The sequence below is a fragment of the Leuciscus leuciscus genome (assembly GCF_965113295.1).
Source record: "Leuciscus leuciscus genome assembly, chromosome: 23".
NCBI lineage: Eukaryota > Metazoa > Chordata > Actinopteri > Cypriniformes > Leuciscidae > Leuciscus > Leuciscus leuciscus.
Window position 1 is genome coordinate 8,572,742 of NC_138747.1, and position 17,655 is coordinate 8,590,396.

General features: G+C 38.9%; 1 protein-coding gene across 3 annotated transcripts in view; it reads right to left on the bottom strand.

The window, feature by feature from the left end:
• diaph3 (diaphanous-related formin 3) overlaps nucleotides 1–17,655 on the bottom strand; it is a 330,760-nt gene that overhangs the window by 116,358 nt on the left and 196,747 nt on the right. For all 3 annotated transcript variants that reach the window (XM_082156057.1, XM_082156058.1, XM_082156056.1), the window contains 3 exons: nucleotides 7,489–7,584; nucleotides 6,145–6,239; nucleotides 1,723–1,824 (listed from right to left, as the gene is read on the bottom strand). In XM_082156057.1, coding sequence (XP_082012183.1) covers nucleotides 1,723–1,824; nucleotides 6,145–6,239; nucleotides 7,489–7,584 — 293 coding nt within the window. The remainder of the gene's footprint in view (nucleotides 1–1,722; nucleotides 1,825–6,144; nucleotides 6,240–7,488; nucleotides 7,585–17,655) is intronic.

A 17,655-nucleotide genomic window follows, 5' to 3' on the forward strand; every position in this document is an offset into this window, starting at 1 on the left:
ATAAACCGTAGCTCCATAGCCCTCATTACATAAACACCCCAAACACAATGGCGAGCCACACTGTTGCATGATGCAACTCCCTCGTGCCTTTCTTTCACTTCCGTTTCATTTCTCAAATGCAAGTGCCCCTTCTCTTATTCCAGCATCCCAGTGTGTCTTAAAAAATAAAGTGTAACTAGCCTAAAGCCAGGTCTACTCTGTCCGATTTATAATAGTCCTTTACAATTGTTGCTTGACAGACTGTACAAACAAGATCCCAGCTGTAATCCATGTCACACTGTAGGATGTTGGGGGACTAATTGCATCATCAGCTTCTGCGCTCCTATTGGTATTTGTTTTTTCTTATGAGAAGCCACACTGCAGGACTGTGCCCAAAAAAATTCAGAATGATACGTTTGATGTTTTTCATATGCAACCGAAATATCAGCTCTTATCAGTTGGGCAACTTGGTGGTCACACCAGTGCAACCTCTAAAAAGTTTTAGTGGCAAGAAAAAAGGTCGTAAAATGCAACCATTTGGTTGCAGTCTGGAGCCTTGATTTTAAAACCTGATTTACCTTTTTCTGTAAAAACCACAACAACAAAAACAAATCTAAAATACTGTACGTTCTCAAAATTTGCTTCACATCAAGACGGACATAACTGAAATAACGATAACTCAAAGTCAGTCAGATGCTAATTCAATAGCCAAACAGTGATTCAGTTGAGTTCATTTAACAAAGAATTGATTTGAACAAATTTGATTGATAACGAGGAAACAATTTGGTAATCATAACTGGTAACAGTTTAGTAAAGAGGAGATGCACTGACATGATAAATAATACTGATATGCTGATAATTAATTTAATGTTATGGCTAAAACTGACAAAGGGCTGACATTAAAGTTTTACATATAAAAAAATTCTATACTTTGTATGAAATAAAAAATAAAATAAAAATAATAAATGTAGACACCAAAACCTACTCATGTCCAGTATGAAAAATGCATATTGCAGATTACATTTAACAGTATTATTAAATTATTCGTGTTATTAACGGTTCATTTTAAATGTGTACAGTAATTTAAATTAAATAAAAAAACATGGAAAATTAACACGATTAAATATTAAAACTCACCCATATATATATATTGATAAATTAAAATGTCTCTATGGTGCAAATATACTGTGTACCCCTAAACTCAAAAGAAACATTTTCTATTGAAATCACATTTAATTCAGACTGCAAAATCCTAATTCTGGCTAAATACAATTTTCAGATTAGATTCAGCTACAAAAGAGGGGTGGAGGAAATACAGTTGTTTTTTTTTTTTTTACTATGTCAGTTCAATGTGCTCGAGACAACTATTAGTAATAGTTTAATTTAAGACAACTGGGTTAAAACTGTGTTAATGTGTCAGGTCGACCATATGTATTTTCCATTAGAGAATAATAGTAATTCTTTCTCTGTTCAGAGAAACAATATACTTCTTAGGTTGTACAATATGTAGTTGTTTTGTTTGTGACAAGAAGATGATATCGGTTTCAATTTAAGAGATTAAATCTCGTGTAGAGGGACGGACACAAAATCAATCTGAGAAAAGTTTAAATAAAGAGTGATTGATGACTTCTAACTGGACGTTCCACTACACTGAAAGGTAAATTGATAAGAAAGCAGTTTAGAATTTGGAATACAGTGGCAGCAACAACGAGGGCATGCGTGTTCGTGCATGGAATAACTTACCACTACTCCAAACTGCTCCGGTTCAGAGAGGTTGGCATATTCACTCTTGTACTTGACCAGTGTGTTCAGCTGCTCCTGTTCAGGCAGATGTTTTACAAGAGTCTGGAAGAAAGAACAAGACAAAGAAGTGTTACAAAGAATGTGTGCTACATTCATCCAATTAGAAGTTCAACTTTAACCTGCAACCTAATTGTTGCCGATTTAGTTCCAGTTTCTAGCCATTTAGTGGAGCTCCTCATCTAAATCGGCTCACTGGCAATTAATGACACACTAGACTAATTGAAGGGACGATATATCTCCCTGGTGCATTCAGGGGTTAAGCATCTTGATCAAGGGCAAAATGGTACTTGATCTCAGTAAACTTCCAGTTCATGGGTCGCCCCTGGCTGGAAATGAACCTGCAACCTGTACATTAGCAGACCTAATAATAAAACTATATTTAAAAAAAAAAGAAAAGAAGCAAAGGTAGCATTTAGATTGCAATAACTGTATTGAGATACATGCTGTTTATTTTATATTATTAAAAATATCAATAACTATATTGTATATACCATTATTTTATCTTATTAAAAATACAAATGTTATCATTTGTTTCGCAATAACTATATTGCAATATTTATTTTTGCGTTATTTCATTTATTTTATTCTATGCACCATTTTAGCCAAATTGTAGTTATTTTATTAAAAAATAAAGTTATCAATTATATTGCAATATTTACCATTATATTATATTAAATTGATATGCACCACTGCTTTTGGCCAGTTATAGAATTATACATGAGATTCCACATTGAAAGTCCAACATCCACTGATATTCAAAGAAAGCTGGAAATGACGTGTCACACCATTAGGCTAACATAGCTTCACCATATTATATGGTTTTGTCAAAGCATCGGTAGGCCTGTGATGTTTTGTTATCCCATTTTCCATCTCTTTCTCCCAATCAGATGCTGTCAATCTCAATTAAATCCATCGAATAAAAGATAAATGCTTAAAAAAACAACAACAAAAAACATGGTGTACGCAGCAATTTAATCATCTTTATGCATGCAATCATGTGAACATGTCTATCTACAGCGTGTCCTCTCAACCTCTCATGTAACCGTCAGTCTCCATGAGATCATTAAAGCCCAGATATAAATGGATATTCAGCAATTCTCACTTATCAACGTATTGTGATCTTGTTAATTTGCCAAGAAGAATCCGTAACTCATAGGTATTGTCATAAAGTACTACAATATAAATCCACTTTTAATTAACCGCTTATCTGTGGGGTTCAAACATTTTATTTTAGAGTCTAGAAATAAAGAACCTACTCTTGAGTCTCTGACTTCAGAAACAAACTTTAAAGTTTCATAAACCCATTGATGAACTGGTCTAACTCATCTCCAAATAGGCACTTCATTAGTGCACATGAACATGAACCTAATAGATGGATGGCCACGTTCATACATCAAAAAATAAAACCAAGCATAGATGCAGATGGATATTTCTGTTGTTCCCATCCCAGTCATTAAGATAGAGATGGGGCTGATTTTAAGTGGTAAGTAGTATAAAACAACAAAGCTCTGTTATAGATCTGAAGTAGTGGATATTTTAAAACTATTATAGTGAATGAGAACCTGCTGTGCACTAAGCTACAGAAGAATACATAAACCTGAGCCTGACATCAATGCTGAATGATAAAATACAAGGGAAAAATCAAAGAGATTGTTTAATGTATTTATAAAACAAAAATTAAATATATGCATTTAAACCATGTAGAAATGTGTCAAACAGTAGAGATTCTGCTATGCCACCGTACAGTACATCTATGGAGTGAATAAAAAAAATCCAACACCATCCAGAAACTAGTGTATAGTGATGCAGCCTTGATTATAGACCTTATGTAGCCCCGCCCCTTTTCAGCACTGCGCTCATTGTCTTTTGACTTCCGGTCTGTTTTTTCACAGCGATTCTGCGTGTTTATTAATGAACGGCTCGTTTTAAAATATTCCCGGTCGACTGACATTTGTTAAGTCATCTGCTTTAAACATCACAGTCCTCGTGATAACTTTCGTTAACTTTACATTAAGTAAATCCACTTCAAAAGCTAATTACTCCTCGACAGCGATGCCATAGCGACTGCAAAAACGGAAGTTAAAAGACAATATTCTAAAGATGGCGGTGCCCTCGTTTCTCTGTCGCATAAGGTCTATAATGAAAGCAAATTAGTTCTGATGTGCATGCTGCATGTATTTGGTGTAAGCACTGTGTAACAAAGTTGTTTACAGTTGCCTGGCATCATCGCAATGAATTAAAAAAGTATCACTACTTACTTATTAGAGGGATTATGTTGTGGTTCAATGTGTGCTTTTTCCTGTGAGCTTTTTGTTTTTCTATGCATTTTTTTTTTTTTTGCATAGTAAAGTACAATTTTTACTATTTTTGCATAGTAAAAATAGTTTTTCTATTAAGATATTTATTTTAAGGGGAAAAAAATTGGAAAAGTGTAAAGAATTCAAAAACGTGAAGTGTTTGTCATGTTCTAACAATAAAGAGTAGTTTAAAAACACTATTATTATTATTACTATTATTATTGCAACTTTCATTTATGAGCAAAAATCTGCCTTTAAATTGAAAAGAAACAAAGATTTGACATTAATCGTGATAATTATCAATATCGACTGATATGAAAAATGTTATCGTGATAAAATTCTGATTCTTATCGATTCCCAATTTCGATTCCAATAAGGTAAAAAAAAAAAAAACTTAGATATCATTCACATTTAGTCTTATTGCAAAACATTTAATTGTAGCTGAATATCATGAACAAAAACTTTTGCCTGTGGTTTAAAAATACCATAGAAAAACGACTAGCCTAACTAATATACAGTACATTCCAAGCATTGTTAAAGAAAAGTAAACACTCAACACATCAAAACAAATAGATACAACTGAACAAAGATACGATATTCAGGTACAGAAACTGTAATCAAATGTAAAATAACACTGCACTTTATAAATAAAATACACATTTCAAATATTAGTTATAAAAGTTATTCAGTCAAGAACGAGTGAATTTTCTCTTTATCTTTTATCAGTTGCTTGATTAGCTGCTGTCACTTTAAGAGTTGCCCAATATGGTTACACATGCCTGCAGCACTGAAAACAGAGTGCGAGTCATTTGAATGTTTTAAAATCATTTTTTTCTGTCTGCACGTTTTGGATGTGTATGCAGCACATAAAACAGCGCAAGTCGTCTCGCTCTTGAATGGTTTAAAAACATATTTTCTGTGAGCGCGCTTTGGATGTATGCACAGCACAGAAAACAGCGCGACAAACTAATCTATTTTAATTTTATAACAAGTATCCGATTCCTGACCTTAAGTATGTGATTCCGGAATTGTAAACGTGTTCATACCTGAAATTTAAACAAGTATTCAGAAGACCCAGTCTGAAGCCCAGTCTGAATTGCAAACACTTCTCATGTAACTACCAGCTTAAGATGAATTGCTTGTTGTATTTCTCATTTGTAATTCTCTTTGGATAAATGAATAAATGTAAATTTTACCATGTATACAAGTTATATAAGTCCCGTACAACACAGCTCTGGACAATGGCACCTTGCAAACAGAAATCCAAGTAAATTACCGTAAAAGTACCAGAATATCTTTACCGGTAAATACACAAATATGCTGTTCACACAAGCAACAGCGTTCTGGCTTTTTACCGGTAAGAGACCATCCACACATCATCAGCAAAATACTGGTAAATTCTGTGATGTCAGCAGGAGAAGCGCTTTAGTTCCTCTATCTGTTCAATTTGACAACATTTTATGACGTCTGAGTGAAAGGCATAACGTATGATCAAACAGAACGCATTTTTGCTCTTAAAAACATGAGACGCACATAATAGTAACCAACCCGCGGCGGTGATGAATGGAAAAGGCAGGTTCTCGAGCGCAACACGCTGAAAAAGCTGCGAGATGTGGTGCAACGTTCAAAGATGATCATTTAGCGCATATTTAAAAATAAAAAAATAAAAAAATCTTACTGTAAACAGCACGGAGTAATCATATCATCTTCATAAGTCTTTATGATTGGCCCAATTCAGATGACTTAAGTCATCGCGTTCGTGCGTGTAAATACCAGTAATATTCATTCTGCGTTCAGACAGAGCACATTACTGGTAATTTACTGGCAACGTTACAACTTCCCTTACTGGTAAATTGCTGGAAACAATTTACCAGTATTTTTTAAAAGGTCCTGTTCACACATGATCTGTTACCGGTAATTTTCCAGTAAATTACCAGTAAAGACTCTATGTGTGAAAGGGGATAAAGTCAAAATGGCTGCTGAAAAATTCCTCCTGTTTGTAGCTATCCTCTCTGAACATGGGCATGCTTTAAAGGTCATGAATGGTGTAGAGAGGTGATGTTACCTGGATCATGGGCTCAGTTAGCTGATCCTCGTCCACCTCTAAAATCATTTTCCTGATCTCCTCGTAGGGCATCCGGAATGACCCCAGGAAAATGGCTAAGGGAGAGGGGGAGAGTTTTCATCAAAAGCTCACTGCAGTAATTCATTAACAGTCCACACACACTCGTTTAATGTGTGTGTGTGTGTGTGTGTGTGTGTGTGTGTGTGTGTGTGTGTGTGTGTGTGTGTGTGTGTGTGTGTGTGTGTGTGTGTGTGTGTGTGTGTATATATGTGTATGTGTTGCATGCTGATAATATCTGATAAAAAGAAAGAGTGAGCTTGAATTCTTCTGCAATTGAAACACACTTCAACAAGACAAGACGAGACGAGGGCCAGACGAGAACTTCAGCAGAATCAGGATAACATTCATATATCAAGGCAGTAGGATAAGAGTATTCACCCCTGTCTGCATCTGTCACAAATACTGAGTTAAAATATGATTTTAGAAGAACGGCAATAAAGGGAAGGTGAGAAAACAAGTAAGTGAATGACAGAATAGGTCAAAAAGGGTGAGGGACAGCGATCTGACTGTCGGGATGTTCAGAAACATTTAATTTCTCCATTCCCCTCTCATTAAAGAACTCTGCTTATTGCCACGGAGATACTCGGACAAATTAATCAGTGTGAATACATGCAATTGACAGACAGAAAAAGAGAAAAGGAAGAGGCGGAAGATTTTTTTTTTTTTTTTTTTTTAGTTTGAAACACAGGTGCAAGGAGAAGTATGTGCGAAAAAGGAAGAGAGAGACACGAAATACATTGTATATAACAGCACAAGACAGGTGTTATTGTGAACCCCAAGGTTCTGAGAGAAAAAGAGATGGAAGGATACAAGGGAAAAAAAGGACACCTGAAAACCTGTTTTGACTCCCACACCTTTCTTCACAGAAAGAGCAGGAGAGAAATAACTTGCATGGAAATCATCAAATATGTTAGGAACAGACAAGTTTAAAACATTACAATATGTAATGCTTATTTTCACTATTTTTGTCATTGTTGGTCTATGTCAGATGGGTGTTTTTGTTTTTTTTGTTTGTGTGTGTGTGTGTGTGTGTGTGTGTGTGTGTGTGTGTGTGTGTGTGTGTGTGTGTGTGTGTGTGTGTGTGTGTGTGTGTGTGTGTGTGTGTGTGTGTGTGTGTGTGTGTGTGTGTGTGTGTGTGTGTGTTGTATCAACCATTGGACAGACTGAATATAGGTCTATTTGACCTGTGCAGTGTGTTTGTGTGTGTGTTTTTGTGTGTGTGCTTAAAATAATCAAACAAAATAAATAAAATAAAATAAAATAAAATAACTGGATAATACTCACAGAGGTTCTGTGCTATCTTCGGATCCAGCACTTTCAGTTCTTTAACTCTCTTTTTGATGGATTTCTTCTCTTCCAGATCCTCCTCTTCACGTCGAGCTGAAAACCATCATAACACTTTATTACCACACCCAACATGCATGCAGAAAACCTGTTCAAAAACCCCAGTGTGAAAAACACAGTTACAGAACTGACACAAAGCTTGAAGCAGACTAATGGTCTACAGCAGTGGGAACACATTAGCCTGCACTTAATTTTTCATCATTACTGTCAATCACGTGTGGGAAAGAAACTAGCATTTCATCTTAAACACAACTGAACAGAAAACACTGAATAATTAAAGAGCAAAGCTTCCAGAAAAACGCATTTAATGAGGACCTGTGGGGTTCTATGATAAGTTGAACTCTTGGGGTCAGATGATGAGTAGGATGACACTGTGCAAACATGTTTGATTGTTGACGAAAGAGAAGGAGAGTGATGTAATTTGTGCCAAATGGAAAACGGAACACTTTTAAATGGCCATAATGCTCAAAACAATGTTAGATAGATTGCTTCAATGTAAAGAGATCTATAGGGGCTTTTCCACTGGAGGAACGTTTCTATAGTTCCTATAACTACTGGCGGAAGTACCCGCTTTTAGGTGTGATCGCACCGCAGGAACTGGGAGCAATTTTAGTTATAGGAACGCCTTTTGGGGGGACTCAATTTTCTCATACTTCTGAGTAGGGTCAAACCAGCACAATAGGAACTACCAGTGACGCAAGTATACATTTACTGGCCGAAAGCATGCCATATGAAACACCAGCACCCGCCATATACTTAACAAACTAACGCTACAAACATGATAAACAGGGGTAAGATGGACCGACGCTGAAGTCCAGGCACTTCACAACCTTTAGACTACAGAGTTGTTGACATCATTGAATGCAGCGCTTAAATGACTTTGCTGTTGGCCGGTTTGTGTCACTTCAGAGTTCCTACTGGTGGTGCGAATGCAACCAGTAAATTGCTTCAATTTACTGGTCTATGACGCCCAAAAACACTGTCTATGTAGCTATCTTGGATATCAACAAAAAACTGTCTAAGCAGGTAGATTCAATTTGAACATTACAATGTCCAAAATACTGTCTAGGTAGCTCATAACATTTTGAGGCACAGCCAATGAGTGTGTAATGGTCATGCTGAGTGAGTAAGGGGATTGGTATTTGACAAGACAGCTGTGAAGAATGAGATTAGAGCCACACAGCTCTGATGACTGTGGTAAATGAGGTCACACTCTCACTGTCCTGTGCACACACACAGTTTCAACTGTACATATTTAGCTTACCATGCATGAAGATTTTCAGAAAGTGAATAATTTTGGTATAGTCTTTTTACTTTCGTGTAGCTTTTAAAACCAATAAAACAAAAGAGGCAATGCAGAGGTCAGTGACTAAGAGGTTACACAGCTCCCTCTTCAGTTCTCAGAAAAAAGACAGTGAGAGAGATGGAGAAAAAAAGAGAAAAGAGATGAGCAGATGGAAAGCAGGGGGTTTCAATACAAGTTTAATTATTTATAACACCAGATTAAAAGAAGTAAACGCAGGTCTCCGGAGAGAAGTGCATAATTGTCTTGTGCACTAATTAACACGGCTGTCTGGATACCGGCTCGAAAAACACAGGAGCGGGGTTAATCTACAGGAAAAGAGACCTATTCACACAAACAGCTAACCCAGATGCATATAGCTAAATCAGCGTGAGTCTGCCTTATACACTCACACAGAGATGACAGTAGCCACGTTTCCACTGTCGGGCCAGTGCGAGCCAAGGCTTTAAACGGGCCATGCCGGGCCAAAACACGCCTCTCTGGAACAACGTCACACAAACCCATAATTTCACCAACAAATGGAAGTTTTATCAGAAAACGAATCAGAAAGAAATCACTGGAAACAGCGAGATCGCAAAACGAACATGATAAAGGCGACCGTTTGCTGGCATTTTTGTTGTTTAGGCTACTTGAAGATTTAAAACCCAAGCATCAATGTTTTGCCACAGGTTTACAATAAAAAGTGATACATTGATTACATTGAATTGATTTGTGTCAAAATTGCACATTAGTCACACAGAAATAAAGTAGTTTACCGTTATTTCACAAAAGTCAGAGGACGGACTCGTGTCTGTTTCTGTTTATTTGTAGTTACAGGACATAGCTATTTACATAATTTACAAAAAATGATCATTCCTACAAATATGCCACCAAAAATACGACCTGAGGAGCTTTATGACACTCTCTCCCAATACAGTTATAGGCCTATTTTCAGTCAGAAAAACATAGTTCTCGAAAAACCGGAGTTGCTTTATTTTATGAAATATGCGGAGCTAAATATGGATATCAGATAGTCTGGTATAAAGAGACGAGAGGTAGGCTACTGACAGATAAAATAAAAACATGATTGTGATAGCCTTTATGATTTGTCTGATTTCTTCAAGCGGTCATATTTACCATGTTTACTATGGTAATGGTTAGCGTGCAGTCCTTATTTTTGCCTTATACCGTACGGTGATCAGAATCCACATCGGATCACAAACAGAAGGTATTCAAACATGAAAGTGAGTTTTGAGCTAAAATGATTTTAAAAGTCTTTAATGCTGATTTTAGCTGGTATATGGAATCATCCGCGGTGCTGACGTCTCTCGACTCAGGTAAACTCCTCTGTTCGTAAACACTCCTCAAGCCCGAGTTGGCCCGCTTTGGACCAAGGTATTCATCAGGTCAGAAAACCCTGGCCGTTGGCCCCGAGGAATCCCTGACGAGTCCCGATCAAGCCCAGAAGCGACTAGCCCTGGCACGCACTAGCACGCCCGCTTTAAGCCCGACAGTGGAGATGCGGCTAGTGATTGCAATAGAAAGTCAAAGTGACTACACAGCACTTCTACAGGCTCCACAGGTTATACAGTCATTAACTATGTTCCTTCCAACCTAGTAAATTACCTACAGAGAGTGCAATGCAAGGGCAAATGTGACACATTTTCGTCAACCTAAGGCAACGTTACTTGTTTTAGTGGAAAAGGCAATTCCAGAATGTTCAGAAAGTTTGGGGTCAGTAAGATTGTTTAATGTTCGTGAAATAATTATCTTATGCTCACCCAGGCTGTGGTTATTTAATCTAAAACACAGTAAAACAGTAATTTTGTGAAATATTACCACTTAAAATACGTTTTCTATTTTAAAATATTTTAAAATGTAACTTATTCATGTGAAAGCAATGCTAAATTTTCAACATCCATTACTCCAGTCTTAGTGTCACATGATCCTTCAGAAATCATTCTAATATGCCGATTTGTGCTCAAGAAACATTTACTACAATTGTTAAACAGTCAGAATCAGAATCAGAATCAGAAAGAGCTTTATTGCCAAGTATGCTTGCGCATACGAGGAATTTGTCTTGGTGACAGTAGCTTCCAGTACACATACAATATAAAGTGACAAGACAAGTAACATAGGTATAAATAAAAAATAGAAAAAATAAAAATAAAATAAAAATAAAAAGATTATAAATTATAAATATATATAAAGTTATAAGGTGCTATAATGAAATGTCTGAGGAAGTATTGCACATGTTTGTTCCACAGTAGCGGAACATTTAAGTGTTCATGAGGTAGATGGCCTGGGGAAAGAAACTTTTCCTGTGTCTGGTTGTTTTTGTGCTCGGTGCTCTGTAGCGTCGACCAGACGGTAACAGTTCAAACAGAAAGTGTGCTGGGTGTGACGGGTCCAGAGTGATTTTGCGAGCCCTTTTACTCACTCTGGATGAGTGCAGTACTTTGAGTGTGGGAAGGGTAGTGCCAGTGATTCGCTCAGCAGTCCGAACTATCCGCTGTAGTCTACGGAGGTCGGTTTTGGTAGCAGAGCCGAACCAGACGGTGATGGAAGTGCAGAGGATGGACTGGATGACAGCTGAGTAGAACTGTACGAGCAGCTCCTGTGGCAGGTTGAATTTCCTCAGCTGACGCAGGAAGTACAGTCTCTGTTGGGCTTTCTTCACAATAGAGTCTATGTGAGTGTCCCACTTCAGATCCTGAGAGATGGTGGTGCCCAGGAACCTGAATGACTCTACTGCAGTCACAGTGCTGTCCATGATGGTGAGTGAAGGGAGTGCAGGGGGGTTTCTCCTGAAGTCCACGATCATCTCCACTGTTTTGAGCGTGTTCAGCTCCAGGTTGTTATAACTGCACCAAAGAGCCAGCTGCTCTACCTCCTGTCTGTACGCAGACTCGTCACCGTTCCGGATGAGTCCGATAACAGTAGTGTCGTCCGCAAACTTCAGGAGCTTGACAGAGGTGTCTTTAGAGGTGCAGTCATTTGTGTACAGGGAGAAGAGCAGTGGTGAGAGAACACATCCCTGTGGAGCACCGGTGCTGATGGTGCGGCTGTCGGACGTGATTTTGCCCATTCTGACTAGCTGTTGTCTGTCTGTCAGAAAGCTGGTGATCCATTGACAGATGGAGCTAGGGACAGAGAGCTGGGTCAGTTTGGTCTGGAGCAGTGATGGGACGATGGTGTTGAAGGCAGAACTAAAGTCCACGAACAGAATCCTTGCATAGGTCCCTGGTTTGTCCAGATGTTGTAGGGTGTAATGCAGTCCCATATTGACCACATCATCCACAGACCGGTTTGCTCTGTAGGCAAACTGCAGGGGGTCCAGCAAGGGTCCAGTGATGTCCTTCAGATATGCTAACACCAGTCTTTCGAGTGACTTCATGGCCACAGATGTTAAGGCAACAGGTCTGTAGTCATTGAGTCCTGTGATCTTTGGTTTCTTCGGGATTGGGATGATGGTGGAGCGTTTAAAGCAGAAAGGGACTTTGCACTGCTCCAGTGATCTGTTGAAGATCAGTGAGAAGATAGAGGCCAGCTGGTCAGCGCAGGTTTTCAGACAGGCTGGTGAAACACCGTCTGGGCCTGGTGCTTTCCTTCTCTTCTGTTTCCTGAAGATCTGACGCACATTATCCTCACTGATCTGAAGTGCAGGGGGGGAGGGGAGGGGGATGGCTGGAGGTGTTGATGGCTGTGTAGAGAGATGGTCAGGGCGGGTATGGGGTGTCTGATCGGGGGTCTCAAATCTACAGTAAAAGACATTCAGCTCGTTCGCAAGATGCTTATTGCTGTCGATGCTGGGGGATGGTGTCTTGTAGTTGGTAATGTCTTTCAGGCCTTTCCACACTGATGCAGGGTCGTTGGAGGAAAACTGGTTTTCCAGCTTTTTGGCATAGCTCTTCTTAGCCACTTCAATCTCCTTTGTCAATGTGTTCCTGGCCTGATTATACAAGATCCTATCCCCACTCCTGTAGGCATCTTCTTTGACCTGACGAAGCTGTCTGAGTTTTGGTGTGAACCATGGTTTATCATTGTTGAATGATAAGTAAGTCCTGGTAGGGATGCATAAATCCTCACAGAAACTGATGTATGATGTTACAGTCTCTGTGAGCTCGTCCAGATCGCTGGCAGCAGCTTCAAAAACACTCCAGTCAGTGCATTCAAAACAGGCTTGTAAGACCTGCTCTGTGTCGTTGGTCCATCTCTTTACAGTCCTTATTACTGGCTTAGCAGTTTTAAGTTTTTGCCTGTAAGTTGGTAGAAGATGAACCAGGCAGTGATCGGAAAGTCCTAGAGCTGCTCTGGCGACGGAGCGATATGCATCCTTTGTTGTGGTGTAGCAATGGTCCAAAATATTATTGTCTCTGGTGGGGCATGTAATGTGCTGTTTGAATTTAGGCAGTTCACGTGTGAGTTTTGCCTGATTAAAGTCTCCGAGAATGATAAGAACAGAGTCCGGGTGTTGTTGTTCTGTTTCTGTGATCAGATCAGCCAGCTGTTGCAGCGCCGTACTCACGTGTGCTTGCGGTGGAATGTAAACACTGATGAGAACGAGCGAGGAAAACTCCCGCGGCGAGTAGAACGGCTTACAGTTAATGAAAAGCACTTCCACATCAGGACAGCACATCTTCCTTAACACAGTTACATCAGTACACCACCTTCTGTTGATGTAAAAGCATGTCCCACCACCGCGCGTTTTCCCCGTTGACTCCATATCGCGATCCGCTCTGAACAGCTGAAAGTCCGGTAGATGTAACGCGCTGTCCGGAATGGCTTCGTTCAGCCAGGTTTCCGTGAAACACAGAGCAGCAGAGTTGGTAAAGTCCCTGTTTTTGCGTGAGAGCAGAAGTAGTTCGTCCATTTTGTTAGGGAGAGAGCGGACATTCGCCAGATGGATGCTAGGCAGCGCCGTTCTGAATCCGCGCTGCCTGAGCTTAACGAGTGTGCCGGCTCGCTTCCCACGCCTGCGCGTCTTATACTGTTTCCACAGTGCAGCGGCACAACCGACGACAATGTTCCGCAAAACGCCAGAAGAATCAAAAACTGGTTGGTGATCAGTTGGTGTGCACTGCCGAATGTTCAGCAGTTCGTCCCTGGTATAACTGATAGCGAATGACAAACATAAAACAGGACAAACTAACAAAAACAGTGTAACAACTGGAGAGCTCAACACCGAGGCAGCCATCCGCGGCGCCATCTTGGATCGTATTGCTAAATATATTATAAATATATTATAAATGTCTTTACTGTCGTTTTTAATCTAATGTATCATTGAAGGAATTTAATGTATCCTTGTTGATCCTCATTCTTACTGAGCCCAAGCTTTTGAATGATTTAGTGTGTTTATGCGATGGTTTCATTTCAGTCAGGATGCCTTCTAAGGCAGTTGTCTATGTTAGCAAGCAGACAACAAGTCAGCTCACTAGGTTTCAGAAGAGTGCTAATGAGTATTACTAATTAAAGATAGTGCTGATTGTCTCAGTCTTCTTTTAAACAGTCAATGGGTGGGGTCACCATGGGAGGGCTAGTGTTGGGAGGGAGGGGCACATGAAGAAAAACTTTGCTCTCCTACAGGCTCACACACACACACACACACACACACACACACACACACACACACACACACACACACACACACACTTACTGTACTTGGGTGGCTCTTCCGCAGGTTCACTCTCCTCAGACACTTTAGTGAGTGGAGAGTGAAGGGAGAAAGTAGAAAACAGAACAAGAATGCAAATAATAGAATCAGAGACAGCAGCCAACAGAAATACACAGTAAGAGCCAGAAAAACAAGAGAAAATTAGACAGAAACAGTAAAATGAGCCCGAAGACCAAGAGGAAGTACAGACATGATTTCTCATATTCCACAATTAACTGTTAATTATGCGAAAACTCTGGAGCGGATACATTTGATTTGGCAAAATGTGAAATGGCTAAAACTTGAGAACGTAAAACACTAAAGAAATAATTGTAATCAGTTGGCAAGATGGAAGATGATCATTAAAGATTCATGTTCTTGATGTAATTGGAACAAATTGGCTGATTTATCCTGTATATCAGATGTGGATCTCAAAGATCAACTCAAGCGCTGAAAGACGTAACGCATGAAATGCATGACAACATGCTTTGTTTGATCATTTGAGACCTGTGATGTACAGATATGTGAATGTGAACTCTGAAAGCACAGAGTCCGTGCGCAGCTGGAATATCGATCCGAAAGCTTGGCCCTCTCACCGCCCCTCCATCTAGCCATCCTATCTGTATCACCCCTCTTCTAGAGAAAGAATAGAAAGCAAGTGTGTGTGGGATAAAGATATGCAGTATTGATCTGCTCATCATGACTAACAGCCGTGCCATCAAAACTACACCCATTCATTACACACACACAAGCACATGCACACTAAACACATATACAAGTCAGATGATGCATGATTCATGGTGCCGTCTCTCAGAATCACACAAAACCAAAGTGTGTGTAACGGCCTTCTCTGAGACTTTAACTGCTCGAGTATATGGCTAATAAATGTATCATACTGTTGCCTCCTTAAAGTGTCTAAGGATTGTGTTTTCCAGCCTTTGAATGGGAAAGGATGTTGTAAAGAATTTAAGGAGTGGTTCATCCAAAAATTAAAGCTTTGTTGGAGGAAGTGAGAAAAAAGGCATCACTCACTGATAAATCTTGCTCTCCAAAACAGGTTTAAAATCGTATTAGCACTAGCCAATACTGATGTCCATCAAAGTGCTATATCATGTCTCTTAACTGATCATGAAGCGCCAAGCTTGAATATTGGGTATTGCAAATGAGATTTCTGAGCTCAAAAGTCTTGCACTTTATAGTGTGTACGGACTACTTTTATGGTGCTCAGGGTATGCTTGTAGTCCACAGATTAAATTAAGTCAGAGGTTGGAATAAAATGAAGGTGAGTAAATGATGACACAATATAATGCTGCTGGTATGATGTATTTTTTCTCAACCCAAAAGTTAGCATTACCCTGATAGTTTCGACAAAAAAGACAATAGGATTTTTCTATTGGCTTTTGAATTTTTGCAGAAAATAAGCTGTGTGACCAACTACACATTCGTTTTGTTTCACAACATTCACATTCACAAATTTTATATATTTTAAAGCAAATAAAATAAAAAATAAAAGCAAAAGGTTGGCTACAAACGGTCACATGACTTCAATTTCACCACCACTATGCTACGGGCAACTTTCATCTGTATTTAAAATCTACAAGTTGGAATAGTTTGCAAACGTACAAGCATAAACACAATGAGACTGTAAAAGTGAACCAGTGAGTAGATTACATGTTCAGTGCAATGGCGTCGACAACCTCTATAGTCCCATTTAGCCACTTGTTGTATTTTTGAGCTTGTGTTAACCACAGACCTTGTTTCATGCACTTAACCAAAAACCCATTCAAAAAACTCATTGAGTTTGGGACACAAACCCAGAAGTGCAAAAAAGCTAAATCGCTTCTAGGTTTTAAGACTTATTCCTGCAGCACCAAATTTTAATTTTTTAACACCATCATGTGCCCATAAACCTATAGATTCTACTACAATAAACTAAACTATATATTGACACACTTACGCAGCTGATTAATATTAACCAGAAAAATTAGAGATGCACCGATTGATCGGCTGGTGACCGGAATTGGCCGATTTTCACGTGATCGGCCGTGACCGGCGACTGGCCGGTCAGTCTGACAAATACCGATTTTTCATGTGAAAATAGTCTTGCTTTATCGTTCACATAAAACCGTACATTGATTTAAATTGATGTAAAACAGGTTTTGCTTGGAAAGCCAATATGTGAGGGGGGCGTGAAGGAGGAGTGGTTTACATCTTAGAATACAATGTCCCACCCACTCTGCATAATGATGAGCCATTCACTCAGGTGTGACACTGACTGAGCCACAATACAAGGACAAAATATATATTTAGAAGAAGACTTATATTGACCATTTAAGATTTTGCTTACATCTATCTTGTAAATATGTTTTGCTATTTTATTAAAACGGTTACAATTACAACAATAATTACAATTTCAACAATATTTCAAGTGTACTCTTTCTTTGTAAAAAAAATGATTATAGGCCTACATTTTATCTATGTATTCATTAGTTTGAATATAGCCAACATTGGAACAGCTAACATCTTAGTTGATGACTTTATTTTTGACAAAAATAGTATTTTATATATAGAAATTGCTAAACAAAAGCTTATTTGATGTGGCAGTATATTCTACAGTAAAAACTGTACCCAAATCTACTAAACAAAATGTTGTCTTTCATATTTCGTCTGACTGTAACGTTGTTTTCATGAAATATTAGGGCATATTGTTAATTTGCAGTTTAATACGTTGCTTATACAAATAGCCTACATTTCGATTTTTACTCATCTCAGTATAGCAATACAGTTTGCTAAAACATCATCATTCATTCACACACGCGATTTAAATTTAAACTGTCTTTGCCAGCTATGGTAAACAGCGCGCATCTCTGCCGTTTATTCATTCATAAACAGAAACCCACGTGAGAAGGAAAAAACGTACTAGTATTCCTCAGCTCGCTCCTCGATATACCCGCACTTCTGAGGGACATTTTCCATTAGTATTATTCCTCACAGCGCTGCAAGACGGTGTAAACAATGATCTAAATAAACTTGTGTGTTTTCTCGAGCTGATGGGGGCGTTCACAGGATTGCCTCAGCCATTTGCGTTTGAATAGCGCGCGCTCTCCGTGGGCGTGTCACATTACATCTGAATTAGCTGTAATGAGGTCGACTGGAATCGCTCTCTTTTAAT